Source organism: Sturnus vulgaris, chromosome 1 (assembly GCF_052056855.1).
Source record: "Sturnus vulgaris isolate bStuVul1 chromosome 1, bStuVul1.hap1, whole genome shotgun sequence".
Taxonomy (NCBI): domain Eukaryota; kingdom Metazoa; phylum Chordata; class Aves; order Passeriformes; family Sturnidae; genus Sturnus; species Sturnus vulgaris.
This window is the reverse complement of record NC_142243.1, coordinates 15,776,081-15,801,128: the sequence shown is the minus strand read 5'-3', so window position 1 is coordinate 15,801,128 and position 25,048 is coordinate 15,776,081. Positions and strand designations below refer to the sequence as shown.

General features: G+C 37.1%; 1 protein-coding gene across 4 annotated transcripts in view; it reads right to left on the bottom strand.

Moving 5' to 3' along the window:
- The window catches only part of MPP7 (MAGUK p55 scaffold protein 7), a 148,500-nt gene that overhangs the window by 53,004 nt on the left and 70,448 nt on the right, over window positions 1–25,048 (bottom strand). For all 4 annotated transcript variants that reach the window (XM_088160108.1, XM_088160121.1, XM_088160116.1 and 1 more), the window contains 2 exons: window positions 11,366–11,443; window positions 7,226–7,306 (listed from right to left, as the gene is read on the bottom strand). In XM_088160108.1, coding sequence (XP_088016234.1) covers window positions 7,226–7,306; window positions 11,366–11,443 — 159 coding nt within the window. The remainder of the gene's footprint in view (window positions 1–7,225; window positions 7,307–11,365; window positions 11,444–25,048) is intronic.

Sequence of the window (25,048 nt, the reverse complement as noted above, 5' to 3'; positions counted from 1 at the left end):
GTGCCACAACTGCTTTCTGATTTTCTCTGCCTGACAGATGTGAAAAATCAAGGCTTTTCTTGCTGTTTTCAAAAGGACTATTTTGCCATTACATTTTTGTTTTACTTACTCCATCCCAGTACCATGAACATTCCACAAATAATGACAGCAACATATTTTCCTAGCTCTCCTTACCCAGAAGAGGTTTTTTTATAAAAAATTTTTTAGAATTATAGGTGCAAGCAGAAATGGAAATCGGAAGTCAAGGTCTAAAGCTGAAAAGAGTTACAAATAAAATACATTTTTCCTCCAGCTGGTTGCCAAAATATGTGATGGATAGCTTTTCAAAGTGGCAAATAGTTTAAAGACACGAAACACTAGATTTCAGTCATTTGCCAACAAAAGTTTCCCAGAACTGTCCCCTCTGGCCCAGCTTCATGGCTGGTATCTCAGAATATCTATGGGCTATCTATCCATCAACCAGTGTCATCAATACATCAGTGCTGTGGTCCTTGCTGATTGTTGCAGTCATTTGGGGGAAAAATAAATATTTCTATCTCCCTGCTGATACTTCACAACACACCATCAAAAATCAAGCACATTCTTGTAGGTTCACAAATTAATAGCATCTGATTTTGCAAGTAATGATTACATAGGTAACTTTTCAGTTGACATATGAAGCTCGTTGTACTCCAGCTCACCATATTAATAAATCTAAAGTGTTTGTATACTAAAATCTCTTCATATACGAGATTCCTACAACTAGTCCTACCAATGCATCTCACAGACCACTGATGACTAAATAGTTAAAGATCATGGGAAATTATGCTTTCTAAACAGATACTGTGGTTTACCATTTGTAAACATAAATATTTCAAGAAAAGGAGAACAGTCTCCCACGAGTGTGCAAAAGTAGAAAACATTGGTACATCTGGAAAGACAGGTCTCCAACGTGACAGGGCCAAAAGGTCCCCCAAGTGCCTAGGATACAGTAGCAAACCAAATGTAGCTCAGATCTTAACGGACCTGAAATTTGAATTTTCAGCTCTTCAGATACAAAACCTGAACAGTTGTAGGCAAAGCCCAACCATTTCCAGTGGAAAATGTTGACTTTGCAGAAAACACATAGCTCAGTGAAAAAGCCCTTATGGAAAATCTTCAGCAGGTCTAATTACAAAGGAAATGTTGGAAAGAAGACTAAGTTCAGATTAACTTTATTTTTTTTTAATTACATGCTACATGAAATGCTTCATGAACTTTTCAAAGCAAAAATGGATTTTGTTTTATATTATTACAGCTCAATATTTTCTTTAAGTGTTTTGTATGTTAAAGTTCTTGTAGAAAAAAGCCCACAGTCTCCTGGACATTCATTTACATTGTTCATTTTCACCAGTGACTGTAAGGCAGCTTTAGAAGGCTCTGCTGATAAAGGCTTAAAATGTTTGCCTTTTTACAGAACAAGCCACACTTTGATCTGAACAGTCTATTAAGCCACTATACAAACCTAGTAAGCCTCAGATGGAAGGGTGGTGGTATCAGCAGTTGTTTATGAAGTAAATGGTAGAATTTACAAACTTCCCAGTAAATATAGGAAAACCAGAACAGGACAGGACAATGTTGAAGGTATGCTTCACATTCAAAGAAGCCCTATTTCCTTTTTTAAAGAAATAAAATCAAATACAGGAAGCGTGCATATGAAGAATGAAGTGCCCTAGATTCATTATCTGCAGTTTTAGCTTTGTTTAACTCACAGTTCTATTCTGAAGGAAAGCCAAAGACGTGAAATTAGATGAAAATATTTGCAAATGTAAATTATTTTGTGAAACTGAAAGTCAAGTGTACCACAAATGAATTGCAAATAAAACAGCAAGCTTAAATCCTATTTGCAATTCGCTGGTGTATGCATCTTTGCCATTTGAAAGCAATTAAACCTCCCACCCCCCAACCTAAAACAAAGAATCTGTATTTTGTATGAATAGTAATACTCCCAGTCATACAAGTGCAGTCTTCCCTTCACTCTGCAAGTAATCTTAAAGTTAATTTCCAAAGTTCTGTTCATTCTACAGTAATAAAAGAGAAGACAAGAAAAATACTGCATGTTACTCCCTCTGTGGCTATAGGTACAGTGCCCCAAAGAGACCCGAATACTTTACATTCTTCTGCACCATGAGGCACTGAACTCATTCACAGTCCTGCCGGGTGTCCTTGTTTAGGTACCTGGTTTATGTTTCAGACTAGCAGCTGGCAAACCTTCCAGCACACATAAACAGAATTTAAACTCCACTGAAACAGGCAGAATCACCATTGGAACAGCTTTGTTTCCTCCAGGTCATAAAGGTACAAACGTTCTTCAGAGTAGTTTCAGAACAGTGGCATTAACTTTTGAAATAATTATTGTTCTGCCCATTACACCAATGACCACAAAGGACATATTTTATATAATTTAAAACACACTTAATTTACAGTAATAGAGATTAACTTCAATGATAAATCGCTTATTTTGATATGTAATGATCACAAATGTAATTGCTGTTATAAAGACGACGTTAAACATTATTTAGATCTGAATAATATGACCCAAGCCTCTCTCCAAGTTAGTATAATTGGGATAACATTGTCCAACGGACTAAGAGATGGTTCATTCTTTAACAGTCTTTTTTGTTTACAGCTTCAGCAATAATGTGCCTAAAATGTTAATTCCTATAGTAATTTGTTTCAATTTTTCAAATAATTTAAAAAATAAACAACGATTATGCTCTTCTGTTATGGCACCATCTCAAAAAGAACACAGTTTTTTCAAGCTTGTTGGAAAAGGAACTGAAACCTAATTATTCAAGTTTTAATTAAATGTGGAAGAGAATCTGGAAGCTTTAAAGTCTTTCATTCTTAGCTTGATCATCTGTCATCTGTACATCTCCTCACTGGCGTTCTGCCCTGTTACTGACAGAATTACTCTGGTGACCACTTCACTCCTTCCCATTTCCATCCCTACAAACAGAGAAGACCATTTCACTAACTTGCCTGTGACATGTTCATTAAATAGCCAAAATTAAATTCCCTTTTAGGTGTATTTTGTGTTAGCATCTTGAACCTTAGTCTTCCAATTATATGTTACAATTTACACAATTACATAACAATGAAAAATATTTTGTCTAGAGAGAATTATAAAAAAATGCTTAGTGCCCTCAACAGCAGTATTTCCAGATTCATAAAAAAATCCAAATTTCTATAGAGACACCTCTCTCAATTGCAGTGGTGCCTACCTGATGCATCATAAGTTTTTTAATTTTTGTCATTGTTTTCAGAATTCTATATAACTCCCCTCTTTAAAGACATTCTGTTAATTTTTCCAAATTATAAACCACTTTGTTTGTGCATTCATATTTTGTACAAAAGCACTCACGAGAGTGTCCTCTCTTGAATCAGAAATACCATTTCTTCATGTATATACTAACTATATATTTTAGTCTTCATGTTAAAAAACAGCTTAAGAGTTTAACGTGTCCAAGTTAAAATTATGGTAAATAACCAGAACTAAATGTATTGAAACTTACATTGTTGTGTTTGTGTGTGAGGTGCATGGGCATTTTGTTTGATTGCTTTTATTAAATTGCAATAAAACATATACCTTGGAGATACAAACCTTACAGGTATATATATATATTCATGGTCAGGCCAGGCCAGCCTGTGAGCAGTGCTGTGTAGCTCTGGTTGGAATGGTGTTTGGACCTAAGCAAGGACGTATTTGAGTGATTTGAAACAGCAGCAGATCAGGTTTGAGTCTGCCTGCCCTGCTCTCTACAAATGTATTTTAGATTTCCGCAGTTTCTGTCTGGTGAAGGGTCTGGAGGTGAAGCCATATGAGGAGTGGATGAGGTCACTTGTTCAGCTCAGCCTGGAGGAGACTGAGGGGAGACCTCAGTGCAGTCAACAGCCTCCCCATCAGGGGAAGAGGAGGGACAGACACTGATCTCTCTGTGGTGACCAGTGACAGGATCTGAGGGAATGGCCTGAAGGTGTCTCAGGGGATATTTAGGTTGAATACCAGAGGGTGGCTGGGCACTGGAACAGGCTCCCCATGGAAGTGGTCACAGCACCAAGCCAGACAGTTGAATGTTTTTGGTCAATGCTCTCAAGCTCATGGTGTGATTCTTTGGGTGCCCTGTGCAGGGCCAGGAGTTGAACTTTGATGATTCTTGTGGGTCCATTTCAATTCAGGTTATTCTATACTTCTGTTTCAAAGAACTAAATTCTGTTCTGCTTAAAAACAAAATAGAGTATTCAACTGGATTTAGCTTCTAGGGTATGGAAATACTATTCTGTTTCTTGATATCTTTAACAAGGTAAAGCAAGATTAAAGAATGCAAACCCTAAGTCCTTATTCAGTGCTGGAAATTAAAAATAATAAGTGTGGCTGGCCTGTGTCCACAGGGCTACACAATTATATTTTAAATCCAGAACGCAAATGAAATGTCTAACACACAGTTAAACAAATCCACTTGATTTCCCAGAGCTACGTGCTCTGTTCTACTTCCAGAGTTCTGTTTTAATCAGAAAAGATAAACCACAATCATTATTAGTTCATTTAATTACGGTAAGTAATGCCACATTTGAGAGCAGGGAAAAAAACTCCACTCTGTAACTGGATACTTCATGCAGTTTTTAGAAGACTAGAAATGCCCAATTTATTTTTCTTTTCAGAAGAAAATGCACCTGACAAAACCTTGGAATTACTTCTAGGACCTTTTGAAAATCTCACGTCTGATAAATATAACTGCTCAGAGAAATTACTTTCTTCTTTAGCAAACTTTTTTGTGGATGAAAATGACAAGCACCACAAACTTGTTGAAGTTTTACTCATCAGATGCAAACACTCAGAAATATATTGAACGAAAGAATTTTGGAATACAGAATTAAAATATAGAAATATTTATATAATCAGACATGATTAGAAGCCTCTCCCAGCCTTTTTTGGCCCGCTAACCAAACCTGCAAAGTTATAAACACCTTGCTAGACCCTTACACCATCAGACTTGTGGAAGCAGTGATGCAGTGCAGTAAACTAATCCTAAGCATCCTTCACCATGCTATAAACATTAGAGCAGAGCTGTAGGAAAGTGGAAGTTCTCCTGGCTCCAGCAGGACTTGTAAGATGCAGTTATAAATCCAGTCAGGAGAGGAAAGTTTCCCCTGCAAAATAATGTACAGCCACCTTAAGTCAACCCCAAATTAAGCCATATACGTTTTTAGATGAAGTCTATGGAACATCATTGGAAAAGATAGATCAGCTATCCCAGGTAATTTCAGGTGTGTGAAAAAGCTGTTCTAGCCATCATTTTGTCCCAGGAATCTAGAACGAAACCAAGAAACCCTCTCTAGCCACAAACATAATAGCAAAGGGCTAGAAAAACTTACATATAAGCTCAGATACAGCTGAAGGGACTAGGACATCTCTGGGGAGGAACTGGAAATACTGAGTCCCAGAAATGTCCTTCCTTTCCTGTTGTGTCCAAGAGAGAGCAGGGGAGATCAAGAGAAGAATCTCAACTACAGCTTCTGACTGAATGCAGTACAGTCACCTGGTCAGTGTGACAGACGAGGGAGCAGTGATAATTAATTTACCATCACTCTGAGGCATGTTTGCCATGACATGGCAGGGGGAGAAGGTAAGAGACAAGTAAAGTCCCTTGCATATCATCAGTTCTTACCCTTACATCACACAAACACCTGCAAGATGCAACATAAACACCTGCAAGGCCCCTGCAGGGCAGGGAATTGTGCACCTTGTGCAGGATTAGGCAGTCTGGCCATGCAAAGGGCTTGGTACCCTGCAGCTGGCCATCTCTCCCTGCAGCCGAGAAAGACATTTGCTAAGTTACTGCAGTTGTTCAGTCACGTTAACCACTCTGAGAGGAAGGCACTTGTTTCTCTGAAATCCCACTAAGATTATCACATTGCCTTTCACAGCTACCAAGGAACAGACAGCGAGAGTGAGCGTGTGAGGGAATGAGTGAGAGAAAGCAAGAAAAGGAGAAGGAGAGATGCAGCTGGGGCAAATGAGCTGTCTTCAGACTCAACCCAACAAAGCTTCAGAAATATGAAGCACACATGGACAGTCACTAAGAATATACCTACAGTGAAGCTTAGGATCTCTGCAATTTCATGCACCAACAATTCCTCTTCTGATATCCTATCGGCATTACTTACCCTTTCAAAGACAAACAGCTTGTCACTTTACAAACTACGGAAAAAGCATCAGTGCAAAAATTGTCAAAAAGCAGGTGTAACAGATCTTTAAAACTTTGTAGCACTTTGAAGATACCATAGTTTCTCAGATTTTGAAATCAGTATTTATACTTAAGATAAAAGAGCAACTGCCTTTAAAGGAGCTCTTTTCCACTCCGCAGTTTTCATTTCAACTTATCAATTGCTGCATTTAATGACCATTTCAATATGCATCTAAGGTACTAAGGTCTTCTTTCTATTAACAATGGAAAAATAATATGATCCTGTGCGTCAGCAATGATACATAAGGGAGGCTTTGACTGGATATAAGAAAACGGTTTTCACTAGGAGGGTAATTAGGAATTGGAAGAGACCACACAGAGTATTTGTAGAATGTCTGCTCCCAGGCATTTATTTCCAGGACCTGATGTGAGAAAGCCCTCAGCAACCTGCTATGAACTCAGTGTTGACGTTGCTTAGAGCAGCATACTGAACCAGACAACCTCTACCCAACCTCAGTGATTCAGTGGTTCTATAGTCTACTGTCAGATAAAAGGTATCAAGTTCCTCAAAAATACCACAGAGAACCCTAGGAGTTTTACAGAAAGTTTTCAAAATTAGATGTTTTTAAAAACATTATCCCTCATGAATTTTGTCCTGAGGACGAGACTGCATTCCTTAGGTATGATGCAGTTAAATGAACGGTATGACTGACAACCTTTTAGTAAAAGCACAGTTGTAACAAACTTATGAAGCACATGCATTAAAAGATAGCAAAAGAAAAAGAAATTATCTACTTTTTAAAATATCCTTTGCAAATAAGTGATTCATTTTAAAAGCATAAGTAATAGCACAAAAATGTATAGACAACATTAAATGTGTTTCTTCATCACAGATATTTCTGATTAACACATACATTCTTAAATAGTATTTGTTAATGCAGGCAAACCCACACACAGTCCAAGGAAGCAGATGCACACACCCATGCAGAATGCACTTTGCAGGTGCAACTCATCCTCACCTTGAGATTGGGTTTTGCAAGGAGTTTCAGCAGCTCTCTGATCTCACTGCTCAGTGGTTTGCTCTGCAGCTCCTCAGCCAGCTGGGTGGGAGATTGAATCAACACAAAGACCATTAGCAAAGCGTTGTTTTACCCAGTGCATCAGTGACAACCCAGAATCTATCTTGTTCAAGGTTATTGCTTTCCAGCATGTTCAAACAGAAGCCAGCATGAAGGAAAACACCATCAATCACCGTGCTTCTGTTTCTGGCCCTCAGTGGACCAGATTTAAGCCAGGCCTTTTGGCTCAGTTTAACACAAGTAATCATTTCTGGCAAGGGTGCAGCCAGATCACATTCTGATTTATAGCAAAGGGGGCAAATCCCAGCACTTCATTTAAGTGAATGGTCCTTTGCGTGCAGACAAAGAACTGCTTGTAAAAATGACTGGATCAAACTTTGACACTGTCTATAAAAAACAGTTTCGAATGAGGTGGTGAAATCTACACTGCTTCCAAAAACCCACAGTAGCTATGCTGTTTAGGACTGGGATAAGAAAGCAAAGTGCCCCTACAGTGCAAGCAATCTGAACCTTTTATTATGTTTACACATACACTGGAAGGAGCTTGTTAAATGTGAAGCAAGTTAATCATAATATAATTTGTAACAGGTCATCAGCAATTCAAGCCTGTAAAATGCACAAACTATGTCCTAACAACAAGATCAGTAATTTATGTTTGGTTATACTACAAAACTGTGGCTTGGTGAACAATAGAGCAGCAGTTTAACTTTTAATCCCACAGCTATTTGGCTCACGACTTTGGTTTTTCTTATCTTGCCATTCTCAACTAATTTGGACTCAAGAGGCATATTTTACTGCGGGATTTTAAACTCAAACTATTTTTCCAGAAGAAGGAAAAGATAAAATGCATTTCACAACACTGAACTTCGGTTTAGAATTCTGAAGCTACATGGCTCATAATGCAAAACGTGATTTCAGATAATCACTTGTTTTCTTTGCATTAAATCAGTATCATAAAAATGTCTCAAAGAAAGATTGGCTATTTGCAGCAAGTAATTTTGTCTAACCTAATTTTAAATTTGTACTTCATTTTGTATATATTTTCAAAATAAATTGATACATGTATATTTTGCATAATTATATATAATAGAGAAATCTATTTGAAGAAGTCATTAGAAACATCTGACATGGTTTGAATGCCTTTTTTTCTTTTAACCTTCAAATTTAACAGAGTATCAAAAATTCATCACCTACCATCCTGCAGACTTTTAACTATAATTCATAGCTAAGAACAACCAGCAAGTACCTCAGTGGTAATATTAATAATATTTGTGTTATTTAATACTAAAAGATTAGAAAACAATCTGTGTAGGAAAGGTGAGAATTAAATATTTTTAGACACAAAGCCAAATATTGAGGTAATCAGACTGCAATTCAGTCTGCATGTTGGAAAAGTCCTGCAAAGCTTAAAACATTCTCTGATAGGAATGGCAGCAGGTCTATGATATGGGTTACCCTTGGTTCTCTTTTCATTCTTTATATTATACTGCTCATCATTGGAGAATAAAATCTATTAATTCTTGTTTCACTGATGGAGACAAGCAACCACTCAAAAGAACGACCATTTCAGCATTTCTCTCTCAGATGAATAGTGCACAAGTATTAACTCCAGCAGAACTGGTGTTTGCTTTGCTGTATGTATGTACTATTACTAAAGAAATAATAGCAAAAATATTAATAACAAAAAGTGTAAGAAAATTAATTACTGATATGGAAAAACTCCCTGATAATAGACAATACCAAATGGCTCCCTCCACCCCCTTTTCTTGATTGGAATAAACCCTTTCTTCCTGGAAGAGAGTGCCTTTCAGGAACTCTGAACTGACATGAGGTGGTAAGAAATAACCACCATGTCCTAACCATGCCCTCTCCCAGCTAGTGCAAAAAAATTAACCCTGTCCTGGCTGGAACCAGGAGAGATGTTTAGATCATTTGCATGAAATCACTGAGCCCTAAGTCAGACACTGCTGCTCCAAAATAAGAAGCAAACAGAATGTCTGATGGGAAATTCATCCTAAAAGTTCCTGGGGTAGAGGACAGAGAAGGTATGGCAGCTGGGAATATGAAAAGTCTTGCCACAATTGTTACTTCTAAAAATGCTTTAAAAGATAACACAAGAATAAGAACACACTCCTTAAACAATTTTATTTATGATAGCAGCACCTCAGAGGAGGGTTTTAAATCAAACAGGAAATATCTACTTGCTAATAAGAATATCTCCTTCTTTAACTATAGAACAGTTACTATCAGTAAGAAGAGTAAACATTAATTTAAAGCCTGTTGAAATCAAAGTGTATTTAATAACACCAACATGCTCTTAAATCCCTGAAGTTGAGAACCAGTCAGACAAACATGCCAAAAAATGAACAGTACTTTAAACCTGAAACTTCATGAGTTTTGAAGTTACAAAGTCCACTTCATGTAATTTTGATTCCGCAAAATTTGCTGATAGCTACCAAAAAATAGAAAATCTTTCAGTGTGCCAGCCTGACTTCAGCCACCAAAGGACATCCTTACCCTATGAGACAGTGCCCATAAAAGCCTCAGTGCACCTACACATATGTAATGAAGCAGCAGCAAGAGCATCTGTTAAAAAGAAGCTGTACATTTGAAGAAGGTAGATGCCTAGACACAATCATGTCCAACACGTACACTTAAAAATACTACCATATGTACATAATAATACATTAGTAAGGTATAAAGCCCCAACCTGTCTCAACTGAGGAGTGACAGAGTATTTTAATTTGGAGATTTCCAAAACTATATATTTTAAATGGTCTGAACAAAGAATGAGATTGGTCAGCATTTATGAAAATATCAAAAACAAAAATACTAAATTATTTTATTACGGATTTTAGCCCAGAGATTCGTAACACAAATATTAGCAAGGATTATTAATATGTCAGCAAGAACTTAATGAAGAGAATTTCAACCAGCTAATTTTCAAAATTACTATCAACACTATTCAAAGCTATGAGAAGGTTAAAAAAATATTACTAATATATGCCTGATGTGAAGGTTAACGTATGATTATAGTTGGTATGTTACAGGATATAGCTCTCCTCCTACCGAAACATGATTAAATTACCGTGTATCCTTTTTTCAATAGTCTTCAAATAAGTTTATTTTTTTTTGTTAAAATGCTACCAATCTCAATTCACAACATTTAATCATTTGTAAAATTTAAAAACCAAAAATCTATTAATTATATAAATAGATAGTTAAGATTTTAAAACATCTATAAAGTATGTGAAGTTTCAAACATGCTGTGTTTGAAATGGATCCTAATACATATTGCCTTTTCCAAAAAGCAACGTGACATCATCAATTGCAAAGATTTCTGGATTTCACCTAAACCACAGTTTATTAAACATTTCTCTATTCTGGCCTACCTCAGGTTCAGTCATAGTTTATACAGGTGTGTTCACAATTCATCTGAATCCTAGAATTAACCAAATAGCAAGAAATGGCAGGTTGGATTTTTTTTCTTGAAAATAAAAATTATAGTAACAGGAAATTAACTACTCCATCAATGCTGACCACTTTTACAATTTATTTTTTGGTTATGAAGGTAATTTGGAAAGCTCCAATATCAATAAATCACTACTGTACTTTTTCTTAAGTAGTTTTGGTTTTTTTCAACAAGCTTCCATCCTAGGCATTTCATATGCTTCATTTCTGTAATATTATTTGTCATTTCTCATGTTCTGTCAGCAGTGCTGCTATCTCATTTGTCTTTATTTTTCCAAAGCATTCCTCTTGTCTGTGACTTTCTCAAAACACTAATAGTTGACAGCTTTTCCCCTCCCAGTAGATTTCCAACCTGTAATTTTTATTGCTTAGTTACTAAAGCAGAACAAGAGGCTACCTAGATGCAATGTTTTTACAACATGCAAATGAATAAAAATCAAAGTAATATCAGCAACAAGCCCAGTGATGACAGAAGCTTTGGAAACCTTTGCAGCTTCTTATGATTTCAACTTGGAGGATTACATTCATATGTTTGCACTATGAAGAGTTCTGCTGGCAGACACTTTTTTGGTAGACTTGGTACCAGTGATCTCAGCAGGGGACACTTACATCATCTGCCAAGGCTGCTGCACCATGGAGTATGGGCATCGGGTTCTGTTTTTCATAATAATGCAGTTTTTCATGAATCTGGAAGACAATAGCACAAAGTGATAAGTTTATTTAGCAGCATGAGAAACGGTACAAAATAACCCTGTTGAGTCTGTTGACTGTCTGTAAACATCCCTATAGTAACCTACAGGCAGTAATCATGTAAATGCAATCCATCATCATCCTCTGTTGAAGTGTTAAGAATATGAAATCAGATGGAAAAAATGCTCAGTATGCAGACCAACCCACAGAAAAACTAAACATTTGTGATTTTTCTCTCCTAGCTTTCTCTGTCCATATTTCTAACATATTGCTTCAAGTATCAATTACATTTTATATTGCTGCTGAAAACACAAAGCATAAAGTGTTTATCCCCAAGATGGATATAAAAACCCCTGTAAATTATGATTTATGAAGTGAAATAATAGCTTGCCACCCACATCTTGACAGACAACTTGACAGAGCGGCTGCCATCATTAAAATAATTCAGAAACAAGGGCAAAGCAGTGCTAATATGAATTCTAACACATCTGAAAGAAAGGGGCAGCCCTTCAGCAAGTTAACGTTTTTAATGAGTAATTAGATTAAACATGTGCAACATGTAGTGCAACATTAAAGATGCACTGTGCTTTGGTTCTTCCAAAAAGGGAAAGGATACACCATTATTTAAACACCACCCTGTTCCCTCCTCCACAAGTTATGCATTTCAAAATTTAGATTTTTTTCCATTATGAATGCTTTTAAGATCCAAAGTATTTTAAGACCTCTAATGAGTTTCTTTGTAGCTATTTCAGAATAGCATAAAAGACTATATTAAACATCTACCTTTACGAACATTATTTTCCTGAAGATACCTGGATATACAAATACTAATTAAAATCTAAAAAAAGAAGACAACAGTAGTCTGAACTAATGCAAATATACCCCATTCTTAGATTGTGTGCTTTAGTTCTGCTGCTCTGAAGGAGGCATGAACTCCAGATGGTTGGAGGAGTTGCAGAAGGAGCTAAATCGGGGACTTCTGTGCTTGGCAAGGAGGGGAAAACGAGGTCTGGCAGAGGCCGTGGGGTGCAGAACTTGGCTGGGGACTCCCTCATGTCCCTGGGAAATAGGATCCCCAACGATACCCTAGCACTCCCCAACACACTGCTGGGGGAGGAGCAGGACAAATGCCAGACAGCAGGGACAGATTTAAGAAGCAACCAAACTACTCTTTGCACATTGAAACTGTTCAGAGCTGACCAGATCATCTCCATTTTGCACCAAGTGTTCCCTTCAGCCTTCCCCCCTTCTTCCACATTTGTTTTTCTCTGCTTACTTCTCCCCCAGCAGCACTCACTCCTCTCACTGCCCAGGACCCCCTCACTCTTTCATTTAAAGCTCATTCTTTAAGCCCGTTCTTCTTAATTTACACTCAACTTTCACAAATATGTCTGTAACAAGATAATGCCATGGCAGTGACACTTGTGCTTGCCATTTTTTCTGTCTTCTGTCTGCTGTGCTCCATAACCCTAAGTCCTGTTTTTCCTGATTTAGACTGTGTGTTCTTTGAAATAAAGAGCATATTAATACTGTATGGTATAGTAAGGTCTAAATCTTGATTAATTCCTTCATCATTTCTGCAATCTTAACAAGACGATTTCAGTATGTCATTCGTTAAAGGATGCTGAAGTTCTGACATATCATGGTGAAACATGAAGGCACTACATTTGCTAATTCATAAATTGCAAAATAATTTGTTCTCATCTGGAAACTGCATGGAAAGTACTACTGTCTCCAGAACATGAATCTGAATTTTACATTGCTTATGCAGACATTGTTTACTCAGCAATTACTTAGACTGATTCATACTGGATTTCACAAAACTGTAAATGACCAGACAACTTCATATTTCTAGCTCACAAAGCAGAGAAACTAAACAAAAAAAGGAGTTGCAGCTCTGCAGTTTGGCAGAAATTTGTGATTTACTTGGACTGTTAACTTGAATAACTAAAAGGCATAGTAAATCAAAAAGTCTTAAACTCATCGTTTTTTGGTTACTTCAACAGTATCTTGATTTTATCCAGATTGAGCTTCTGTCAGCTCTGAGGTCAGAGTAGTTGTCTATGTTACTCCCTAGTTTTTCAAAGAAAATAAAAGTGCCACTGCAGATTAAGCTGCTTTTATCCTGGGCAACCTCTACATATCTTTACACTGAAATTAATAAAAGCAAAAAGAAAAAGTCAATGTGGAGATAGCCTTGCTTAACCCATCTCTGAGAAAAATGTTATACAACTGGAAATTCATGCAACAAAAAATAGGTTTTCAAGAGATGGAACAGTGTAACCTGAACTAGTAATTGGCTCTGTCTATAGCCAGAAATTGCAGAAATGACTGAAAACAAATTTTTATTTTTCTAAGAGTGGGTATTGGATTCCAGTTAAGCATTTGAGGACAATCATTAAGGTTTTCTTTGATTAGGGAGGAGTTGTAGAGCGTAACTACCTAACCAAAAAATCCAGAAGTGAAACTAGTAAGCAGGAAAATTTAACTGCTACTAGACGGTTCTAGATATTGGCTTTTGCTACATCAGGTCAAAAATTTTATTAATTTGCTGTACTAGCACAAAGAGTGACTCCTGGAATGAACACTTCATTGTCTATGGTAACAGACACTGCAAGTTCAGCACACGTCCATTTGAGAGGCAATATAGAGTGGGGTTTCCCCCCAAATATCCAATATTATTTGACAGTAGTTTGCCTTCTTAGTTGAATCTATTTTTAAAATCAGATCATTAGACGACAACATCTGTCTTTCACATCTTTGTAATTTAAAGGATATACCTAAGAAAACTGAGAACCATTGGTCTATACACCAAGATGCAATCAATGTGCAATACAGGGATTACCTTCCATATTAGTATAAAATTACCACATGCATCATAAAAACAGTTGCCTCAAACCTCTAACTTCTGGATCAGTAATGTATCCATAATGCATGCAGCACTTTTATATAATATATTTCTGAATGTAGTAGGACATTTAGTGCGACTCCACTGATAAAACAAAAATTATAGTGAGGAAAAATGCACTTTCAGGGAGTTCCTTCCCTCCTTGTGTCTAAACATGTATTCCAAGATGATTTGTTCCATAATTTCCCCCACAGATCATAGCACTGCTGACTGGCCTCCAGCTCTTCATGCTGTATTTTTATGCCTTTTTTTAAGCACTAGGTCATCTCTTGTCTTTCAAGAATGACAGAGCACATTTGCAAGCTCACCTGGTGGCCTTTGATTATGCCAGACTTCAGGATGATGAATGACTGCATTTATTACAAACACCTTTAGAGAAAATACTGTGCATGCAGCATATGCTTTGGCAACCTCTCTACATGCTGTCTTTCAGTTAATTATTTTCCCAAATACGAAATTTTTACATCATGCTAATATATGCATGCCAAACACTGGATTTCCAAATTTCAATTCTTACAAGTAGAATTTGAAATTTGAATACCTAGATTAAGCGACTACATTGATGAAAATGAATAATGTCAAGTAGCCAAACACAGAAATGAAAAGCAAAATGGGACAAGGTGCTGCAGATACTTCTTCCCTTTATGAACGTCATTCAATGAAATTAACAGAAGTTAAAACCACCCTGGGACACACTGAGAGAAGTATGAGAGTGGATTCAAAAGTAGAAGCAAGAACATTCACCTACTGAAAATAAGATGTATCATATTTGTAGCCATTTGTTTGAGCTTCAATCGAAAAAATTCTATTTAACGTACAAAAGGCAACTTTAGCTTACATTGAGTGGTGATACCGGATGTCCAGAAACTTTAATACCATTGCTTTCTTTCTACTAGAAACTTATACAACGTATGGAAAACATAGGACTGCATTGTGCTTAGAAATAGGAAATACTGTACATCTGTTTTAAGTTCTTCTGACATTTACATGTAAAGCCTCAATGCTGAAAATCTCTTCACAGATGAGACCAGAGTCTGTTAGAGCAAGAATTATATATTGTAAATAAAACATAAAAAGCTGTTCTGCTGAACAGATGACTAAGTTGTGGGGCTTTTTTTAATTTTTTTTTTATGACTACCTATTCTTTTCACTGTGGAGTAAGAAGATCTATGAGGTTCTGCAAAAACTGACAATCTACTCTGAAGTTATGCCCCAAGAGGGAAAAATAATCATTTGCAAATTTATACACTTTTTGGCACACTTGTAAGCAAGAAAAATTGTTTCTGGATTTTCCCAGAGAGACTGAATAAAGCTTTCTATAATAAAGCAGAGTAGTGTCCTCAGCCTGGACTATTTCAAAACCCAAAAGGAACTTTCTAAGTCAGAAAAATAAAAATCTTAAGCAAAGAGTCCTACAAAATAAGCTTAATTTCTCCTTTCAGATTTCTTAATTTCCATGTACAGTTCTAATATCATACGATAGAAAATAAAACAGTGGAGTAGGATAAGCATGTACCAAAGAGCTAACAGAAGACAAAGTTCAAATTTTTGAAAGAACAGTAGGCATAGGAAAAGAGTAAGTGTACGTAAGAGTACAATATGCAAACACTTGTAACCCAAAAAGCACTGGCCATCAATGAGCCATACCAGCACATAAAAGACAAGAACTGTCACACACAGAATGTGAAAATGTTCTGCCACTACACAAGGGTGTCACCGACTACTCAGACATGTCAACACCTCTGGATAAGAGCATTTTTTATGGTAATGACACCTTCCTGATAGGAGGTGCTGAAGAGGATCAGGTGAGTATTTGCACTGACCGTCATTCTGGGGCAGACAGCAATTCTGGACCAGAGTGCTTCTGCTTTTGAGAAACATCAGAAGCTCGTACCCTCTTATGAGTTATATAAACATTCCCTTACTTGGGTTTTATTTCATGAGATGAGATATCACCCAGCGTACATACCATACCTGCAAAATTCGATTTAGCACCACATCATATACATTTCATATACTGGACTGCTGATGTAAAACTAAAGCAGCAGAAGTTGAGACGATGGGAAATTGCTTTAAAAATGTACAAGTGATCTGAACTAGAATGTCAATATAAACACACACAAAGCATCAAGATGTGTCTACAAGACAGGCATTGAGTATATTGTAGCAGAAAGTCCATAACAGTTGGCAGAACATCTCCTCTTAACTGCTCTCTTCATGGTATTTTTCATCATATATTGACAGCAAGAGTGTCTAAAATCAAAGCACTGAAAAAATCCATGCAGCTGCTGCATTTATTGGCTTAGTCACTTACATGGATACATAATGGAAAACTCTTGTACACAGAGAAACTATTAACTGTCCACCAAAGTTTCAGGTTCACGTACATTTGCAAAAAATTATTTAATTCCACTACAGATGCTCAAAAAGGAGCATCTATACATGAAGAAGCCGCAGTAAATTAAGGGAACCAAAAAGAAGGCAAAAGAAAAACTGTTGAGGGAAGAATTAGTGCTAGTTTTGTCTTAATCTGCAATTTGTGCCTTGCATCTGAAATATCTGAAGCAAGAGAAATCATTCCAAGGCACTCATGACCATGAAAGACACGTTTATGAATCGTTCCAACATTTACACAGCGAGATTTCAAGAAAAGAGTTAGGGTTTTCATTTGATCACTAATAGTATGACCTTAATTCTGGAATTTAGACTCCTGAGTTCACTGTCTAAATTTACCAACAACTTTGAGTCAAGGCAAAATAAATCAGCAAGAATGAAAAAAAGAAATGATGAGCTACAATGAAACAAATGAAAACAACTATTAAAACCATTCAGAAATGATAATTACATACCATCTTCTCTGCTGAAAGAGAATGCGTATTTTGCTTGATGTAGAATTCAAATTAAAAGATTGTTTAATTCCCTTCCTTTCTCCTTCCAGAATCATACTGTATCACATAAAAGTTAGAGAAAAAGTAGCCAGCTGTTCAATTTATCTTCATCACTCAGTGGTGGTCTGTAAGCCTATTTACACAGGACAAAAATACAGACTGAATGCAAAACTATTAATTTGCTCCCAAACCTTTTTATAGTCCTTATCGTTGCAGCTTTGGTACACTAAGGAACTTAAATACATGAACAACTCTGCAGTACTATGGCTTGGTGAAGACAAGGTGTAGGAAAATCTAGAATATATACAGCCTTTAAATCACATTCTAGTCATACCAACTGAATTGCTGTTAGAGACAGAATACTGCTAAGAAATTAGCATCACGTATTTTAGAAAACAGAAACAAAATAGAAATTAATAAATCATAGCTAAGAAGTTTGCAATGAGCATTTCAATCCCCATAGTAACATTAAATTGCCTCAAATACAAAATAAGTGATTACAGAAAGGGCTCTGAGAGAATGTTACAAGATTCAAAGCAAGCCTCTGAAGGCTTAGAAACACATATTCAGAGATCTCAATTCTAGCCCGATTTGCCACAGCAAAAAGTTTTAGCACAACAGATGAGCAATTCTCCTTTAAGTTCTTTTTCCAAAAAGCAGAAGCGTGAACTTTCTAACAATTCAAATGCAGGCTAAAGGCATGGAGATATTTCTGCCTGAAGAGCTGAAAATTAGAAGAAATTCAGAACATGTCAGATAACCTTAATGAAAGAACTAAAAACTTGCACTATAATAAACAATTAAAATTTTCTTTATCAGTATAGCATGAAATCACAAATAAATCAGAAAACCTTCAGACTGTCTGGTATAAAGTGGTGCAATGGGTTTGGCTGGGACAGAGCTCATTTTCTTCACAGCAGCCTGTGTAGTGCTGTGTTGTAGATCCGTGACCAAAACCACACTGGTAACAGAGCAAGGCTTTAACTGCTGTTGGACAGTGCTTGTGCAGTATCAAGGCCACCTCTGAATTTGCTCTGTGCCCTGCAGGAGTAGGCTGGAGGTGGCCAAGAGTCTGGGAGGGGACACAGCTGGGACAGCTGATTGTTCTTCCTAAGCAGCTACTGTTTGCAGACTGGATGGGCATTGGCCAGCTGGTGCTGGTGACTCCTTCTGCAGCACTTGTTTCTTCCCCTCATAACCACCTAGAACAAGGAAATAACCAACAGGACATCTAAATTCTCGAACAGAAACCCAAGCTCCTTAGCTGGAGCCTTACTAAAGGGTGTTTGAGGAGTTGACAAGAGTTGCCTTTTTGAGTAGTGGACAAGGGTTATAACTGGAGATTTTAATACCATTTCAAATATGAGGTCTAAGACTAAACTTGATGGGATTTTGTTAATTTCTGTCATCTTAAAACATTATATCCAAAATATTATATTGAAGATTAAACCTACTCATGTTAACACTGCAGGGAACATTAGAGGTATCGCAGGAAAAGAAGCCTGTTTCCACAGTCATGAAATTGCAAAAAATGTTCGTTCAATTTTGTGCAACAAAACACATGAACAAAAGAAATGTCCAACACTCTTTTTATGTGGCATATGTGTACTTGAAGTCCATTATTTGAAAAGAGACAATTAAACATGCATACCAAAGTGCTCTGAGGTTACCAAAATTTCTGCAGCTGGGTTAAAAGAATGCAAACCAAACCCCAAGTGTAGAATGGTTTGATATTTAAAGATCATTTAGTCTACACCCCTTACCATGGGCAGGGATACCTTTCACTAGATCAAGTTGCTCAGAGCCTTATTCAACCTGACACTAAACACCTACAAGGAGAGGAGTATCCACAATTTATCTGTTTTAGTATGTTACCACTCTCATAAAAAATTTCTTCCTTATGTTCAAACTGAATCTACACTAGCATTGCTCAGCCCTTAAAGATAAGGTTGTTAAGAGTCCAGGATGTACTGGATGACATTTCAAAAATGTCCTTTACCCAGCAATCAGCATGACCTATATTCAAAACAGAATTCCTCCAGAAATTTCTAATTGCATTGCATTTTCAGAAATAAATTTTCAGAACTGTATACACAATTATAGTAATTTTCTAAGTCTAAAAACGTGATAATAGATCACATTTAAGGACATTTTTCTTGTCAAGTTATGCTTTGCAAAAATTTTACAATGGTATGCTATCAACAGATGTACAAAGTTACATTATTTTAAATCAGGTGTGATCAGTGCAAATTGGCAGCTTGGAGAGGCCACAGCTCCTGATCAGAATCTCAGCAAATGCTGCTTGAAATTTCATTCAGCCAGAACTTAGTTGTGAAGCGCTTAGATGTGTGACAGAGGTGTAACAATGGAAGTGCCTGGTTAACAGTGATAGCAAATATCATGTGATTATTATCAATTCTAAAACTAAAACAAATAAATGAAGCATGTCTTGCTATAAATGAAAGAAAGGAATCTTTGGGGGGAAGAATGCAACTGTTATCAACTGGCAGAATCAAATTATGTATTGATTTTCTTAAGTGTTGGGAAGGATAAGAATTTGACAGGAAGGTCTCACAGATATGTATGTATAATAGAAAGATCTTTAAATATAGAATCTGAAGAAGGAATAGAAATGATAGCAAGTTTTGATACAGAAGAAAAGAATTGCTGAGCCAGTCTTTCTGGGTAACTAGAAGGCAAAGAGCAAGTGAGTTGGAAGGGGCTTTTATGACTTAGAGCAAAGGATAAATCCACCTCAAACAAAATATGTTTTTACCAAGCAAAAAGATTTTCACAGACAAACAAGAAAGCCAGTGTTGCAAGTAGAGAAAAGTTCTCAGAATTTTCAGCTGCAAGAAAACTGAAAAAGAACTTCTAGCTTAAACTGTAACACACTAACCTTTTGTGACTGGACAATAGTAACATGAAAATGGTAATGTTAGTAGTTAGGATAGGCTATAGGTCATAGTAAAGGTATTGATTGGTTGTCATGTATTAAGATGCTCTGTAATGAAAAGTCTATAATGCATTGTAACCAGAACTAGTTTTGGCTTCAGACGAACCCACAGCTGAGGCTGAAAAGGCTGTGCGCTGGGCTCTTGTCACTCACAACCCGTGAAATGCTGTATCATTTGGATATAATAAACAGCATTGTAAAGAGCCAGTCTGGAGTCCCACATCCCTCATTTTGGCTCTTACACTTACGGACAAAACCGAGGCTTGCTAAAAATTCTGGTCATATGGATTATTAGTCATTCCAGTCAAATAACTAGTTTTTATTGTCTAGCCAGAAATTTCAAGACAGAAAACATGCCTGTACACACTGTGGTACGATGTATGATAAAATTCTATTCTCCTCGGATTTTTTTTTTTTTTTTAATCTGTGGTTTCAGGGTTCCCTTGCCAATCATTTAACACTGTGCCTCATTACCTCATTTCTCCTACACCCTTGATTGACCTTGAGCTGGGCAGCATCTGAGCAAGATGATGAAGACAGAAAATTCAATGATTCAGGAAGAACACCAGCACTCAGGAGTTTATCTGAGGCAGTCCCACAGAGGTAGCAGCACAGAGACTAACCTGACACAGTGATGAGGGCATTGTCAGATTTGATTTTGTTCTAATAAGATCTAATCAGTCTGTAAGGAAGGACCTATCTCTTGATTTTTATTGTAAAATGAAAAAGCATCACTTCTACTCTTTTTTGAGAACACCAAGCCAGACATTAGGTGAGCAATTGATGAATCTGGTGATCCTGCCCTTGCTTCTCTGTGCCATATATATTGTGTTCTTAAATTTCAGCTCCCCATCACATTTGCTTTTATAAGAAAAAGTACTTCAATATCTGTTAAGTACCTCTTATTGACACTGTTAAAAAACATGTCCTTCATGAACAGTGGGATGTGTCTGCAGATGTGTCTCAGAGCTATGCCTTGTAATATTTATAATTTATAATTTCCTGTCTTCATCCTAGTATTACCAAAGAATATGAGAGATATTCTACACATCTTTTGAATACCTCAGGGATGAAGACTCATCCACCTTACTGGGCAGCCTACTCCAGTGCTGGAGACCACCCTTCCAGTGAAGTAGTTTTTTCTAAAATCCTATCTAAACCTAGTCTGCTGTAACCTGAGGCCGTTTCCTCTTGTCCTATTGTTTGATATGTGGGAGAACAGACTGGCCCCAGCTCGCTACAACCTACTTTCAGGCAGTTGTAAAGAGCAGAAAGGTCTTTCCTGAGCCTCCTTTTCTCCAGGCTAAACTCCCCCAGCTCCCTAGGCTGCTCCTCATCAGACTTGTTCTCCAGACCGTCCACCAGCTTTACTGACCTTCTCTGGACATGCTCTAGCACTTCAATGTCCCTCCTGATTTGAGGAGCCTAATACTGAACACAGAATTTGACGTGCAGCCTCACCAGGGCTGAGTACAAGAGGATGGTCACTGCCCTGGTCCTGCTGACCACACTGTTGCTGATCCAGGCCAGGATGCCATTGGCACTCTTGGCTACCTGGACACTCGCTGGCTCACGTTCAGCTGATGCCAACCAGCACCCTCTGATCCTCGGGTTGTTGTGATCCTTGATGCCCTTGTCCAGATCATTGATAAAGATATAAAGCAGAACTGGCCCCAGTACCAAAGCCTGGGGAACACCACCAGTGACTCGTGACCAGGCAGATGTAACTCCATTCACCAACACTCGCTGGGCCCAGCCATCCCAACAGCTTTTTGCCCAGCAAAGAGCACACCCATCTAAGCCCAGATGCTGTGGAAAATCGTCTCAAAGGTTTTACTCATGTCCAGGTAGACATATCCACAGTCTCCCTCATCCAATATGCAGGTCCCCTTGTCACAGAAGAAGATCAGGTTGGTCAAGCAGGATCTGCCTTTCCTAAACCCAAGCTGGTTGGGCCTGGTTCCCTAGGTTGTCCTCTAACTGCCATGTGATGGCACTCAAGACAATCAGCTTCATGACCTTCCTAGGATCTGAGGTCAGGCTGACAGGTCTGTATTTCCCTGGATCCTCCTTCCAACTCCTCTTACAGATGGCTGTCACATTTGCTGACTTTCAGTCAAATGGGACCTCTCCAGTCAGCCAGGGCTGCTGGCCAAGGATGGAAAGGGGCTTTGTGAGCACTCAGCTCCCTCGGTACTCCTGGGTGGATCCCCCCAGCCCCACAGCCTGGTGTGTGTCTAAGTGGTGGAGCAGGTCACTCACCACTTCCTCCTGGATTACAGGCCTTCATTCTGATCCCTGTGCCTGTCTTCCAGCACAGGGGCTGGGTACCCACACAACTGCTCTAACTGTTAAAGACTGAGGCAAAGAAGGCATTAAGTACCTCAGCCTTTTCCTTGTTCTTTGTCACTATGTTTTTCCCCACACCCACTGCAATTCTCCTTCTCCATTCGTTGCTAAAAGGAGGTAATATGGTAATAGCATTTGCTATTTTATTTTTGCAATGGTAAGCAAAACAGTTTAAATACTGGCTACAAATCCAGTTATTCATGCAGTTTCTAAAAATGTTTATTTTACTTTTAAAAAAATTCACTTTGAATTCATTGTTCCTTATACAATAAAATAAAGGTCCTATTATATGAGATTTCACAGACTTCATTCAAACAAGCCTTTTTTTGTCAGTAATAAGCAAAGGTTTTGATGACTTTGCTTATAGGAAAAGAGTCCCTAGATAGACAGAGGAAGTTCAGACCAAAGCTAAACAAGTTGCACTTGCTCCAAAATAAATGTCCCTGCCCCTTTAGAGCCAAACAGTCTACATGGCTACTGTATACAGTATTTTCAAAATTGTTTTTCTGTACTTTTAACCCCAATTCCAAAGGAAGGAGCATCAGAACAATTCCAGATTTGAATGAAACTCTCTTATGTGAGCTAAGGACATGAGGCCCTTGAACAGAAAGAGCAGAACAACATCAGACTTTTTCTCCTTTAAACAAGTAGTCTTCAAACTGCAGTCTGTGGATGCTGAAAAATCCCTACAATTTTAATGCACTACCCTTCATAAATATATTTTGAAATAAAATCTGAGGAATAAACCCATCATGCCCCAGTCTGAATAGTACCAGTCAGAATCTGATAAAAACACAGCAATTCTCCAAAAGCACACACTGACCTGTGTAAACACATGTTAAAACTGGTAAAAGTTTGAGGGAAATATTTCATTACAGCAATACTGAAATCAGGATTCCAGGTCTCAAATTGCTCTTCCCAGTTTATGGCCCTTCTGTCTATATACTCCCACTTTGATGCTCCCTCCTCCTCCCCTCAGTATTATTACTTTAATAAAAAACACTTTTCAAATTGAAGCATTCAGATTTAAATGAAAGACTGAAATTGAGGTGGGCTCATGTAAGTGTCTATTTCTCCCTCTTCCTGTCATTAATAAAATGATAAGGGTTCATCATTCACAACACAATATACCAAATCTTTCATTGAAGATCCTGACTCAGCTCAGGAAATTTTGTGAAGTGCTGCAGACACAGCAAACAGAACATGCATACAGCAAAACTCTCAAAGTCATATATAAAGACTGCAAGGTTAAATGGTAACAGTACTGAGAATTATAACCATTTTTTATATAAAGATTTAAAAGCACATTACCAAAGGAACTAAACATCAGTTTCCTCATCACCAAAAGGAACACAATTACTAATCACAGAAAAAAGTGTATTTGATTTCCAAACCAATAATACTAAAATGACACCTCTTTAGAAAAAAGTACTGTAAGCTTACATTTTTTGGTATTTCAGTTACTGACAGTGACATATGTATGACCAAATGCAATATTTGTTTATATGGCAAATAAATCAGGAAATCTTTATTTATAAGTTACTTTTAAGGTACACTTTCACTTAAAGAATGCCTAATGCAAACAAGAAAGGAGTTGTAACTCCCACTGAAGCCCTTCAGTTTTGAGGAAGAGTACACAAAAAAGTTGCACAGTTGTAATGAAACAGAGATGGCAACACTTACTGCAATAATCAAATAGCTTTTTATATAATGATTCTAAATACAAAACTTGATGAAAAACATTTAATTCAAGACAATAATGAACTAAAAATTAGTTAGTTCAAATAAAAATTTTCAAATAAAAATTATCAGAAAAAGACATATACATGTCTCTATTATTTTAAACCTACATTCCAAAAACAAACTTTGGGATTTGCTTTTTCTATAAGGGCATCTTTCATTTTTTCTCATTGAAATATTTACTTTTTAGGTATCATCTGACTGTGTCTAAGTAGTGCAACAAAGACTTGCAAAATGTATGCCTAACTAATTTGAATTACTATGTATAACAAATAATTCAAAGAATTTATCTAAAACATCATAAATTAAAAACGTCAAGTCTTGGTATTGGTCAGATTTTAAGAAATATAAAAGTTTCTTGAGCTTTATAGCAAACCTTTTTTAAACAGTGCAAATATAATGCTACTGTTTACGTAGAAAAATGTTTGTCCCTTTGAGGTTTGGTATTTTAAATTTAAAGACCTTTATGAATTTGAGAAGAGTTTTTCCTTAGAAAAATCAGTAAAATATAATCATTCTTTGATCCTGAACATCAGATTTGAATACTTCAAAGAAAAAAAAATCTAAAATAGATAAGCATAATAATACTGATAAGCATGAATAGGAAAAGGAAAGAAATGAGACTGGAGATGCTGCTGAAATGTAAAGAACAGAGATCACATCAACAGCTGACTGCACTTTAGAAACTATCATTATCTGAAACCCTTCTAAGCAGAAAACATACCAGCAACAACGCTCATCTCTCTGCTGAGGGTCACCTG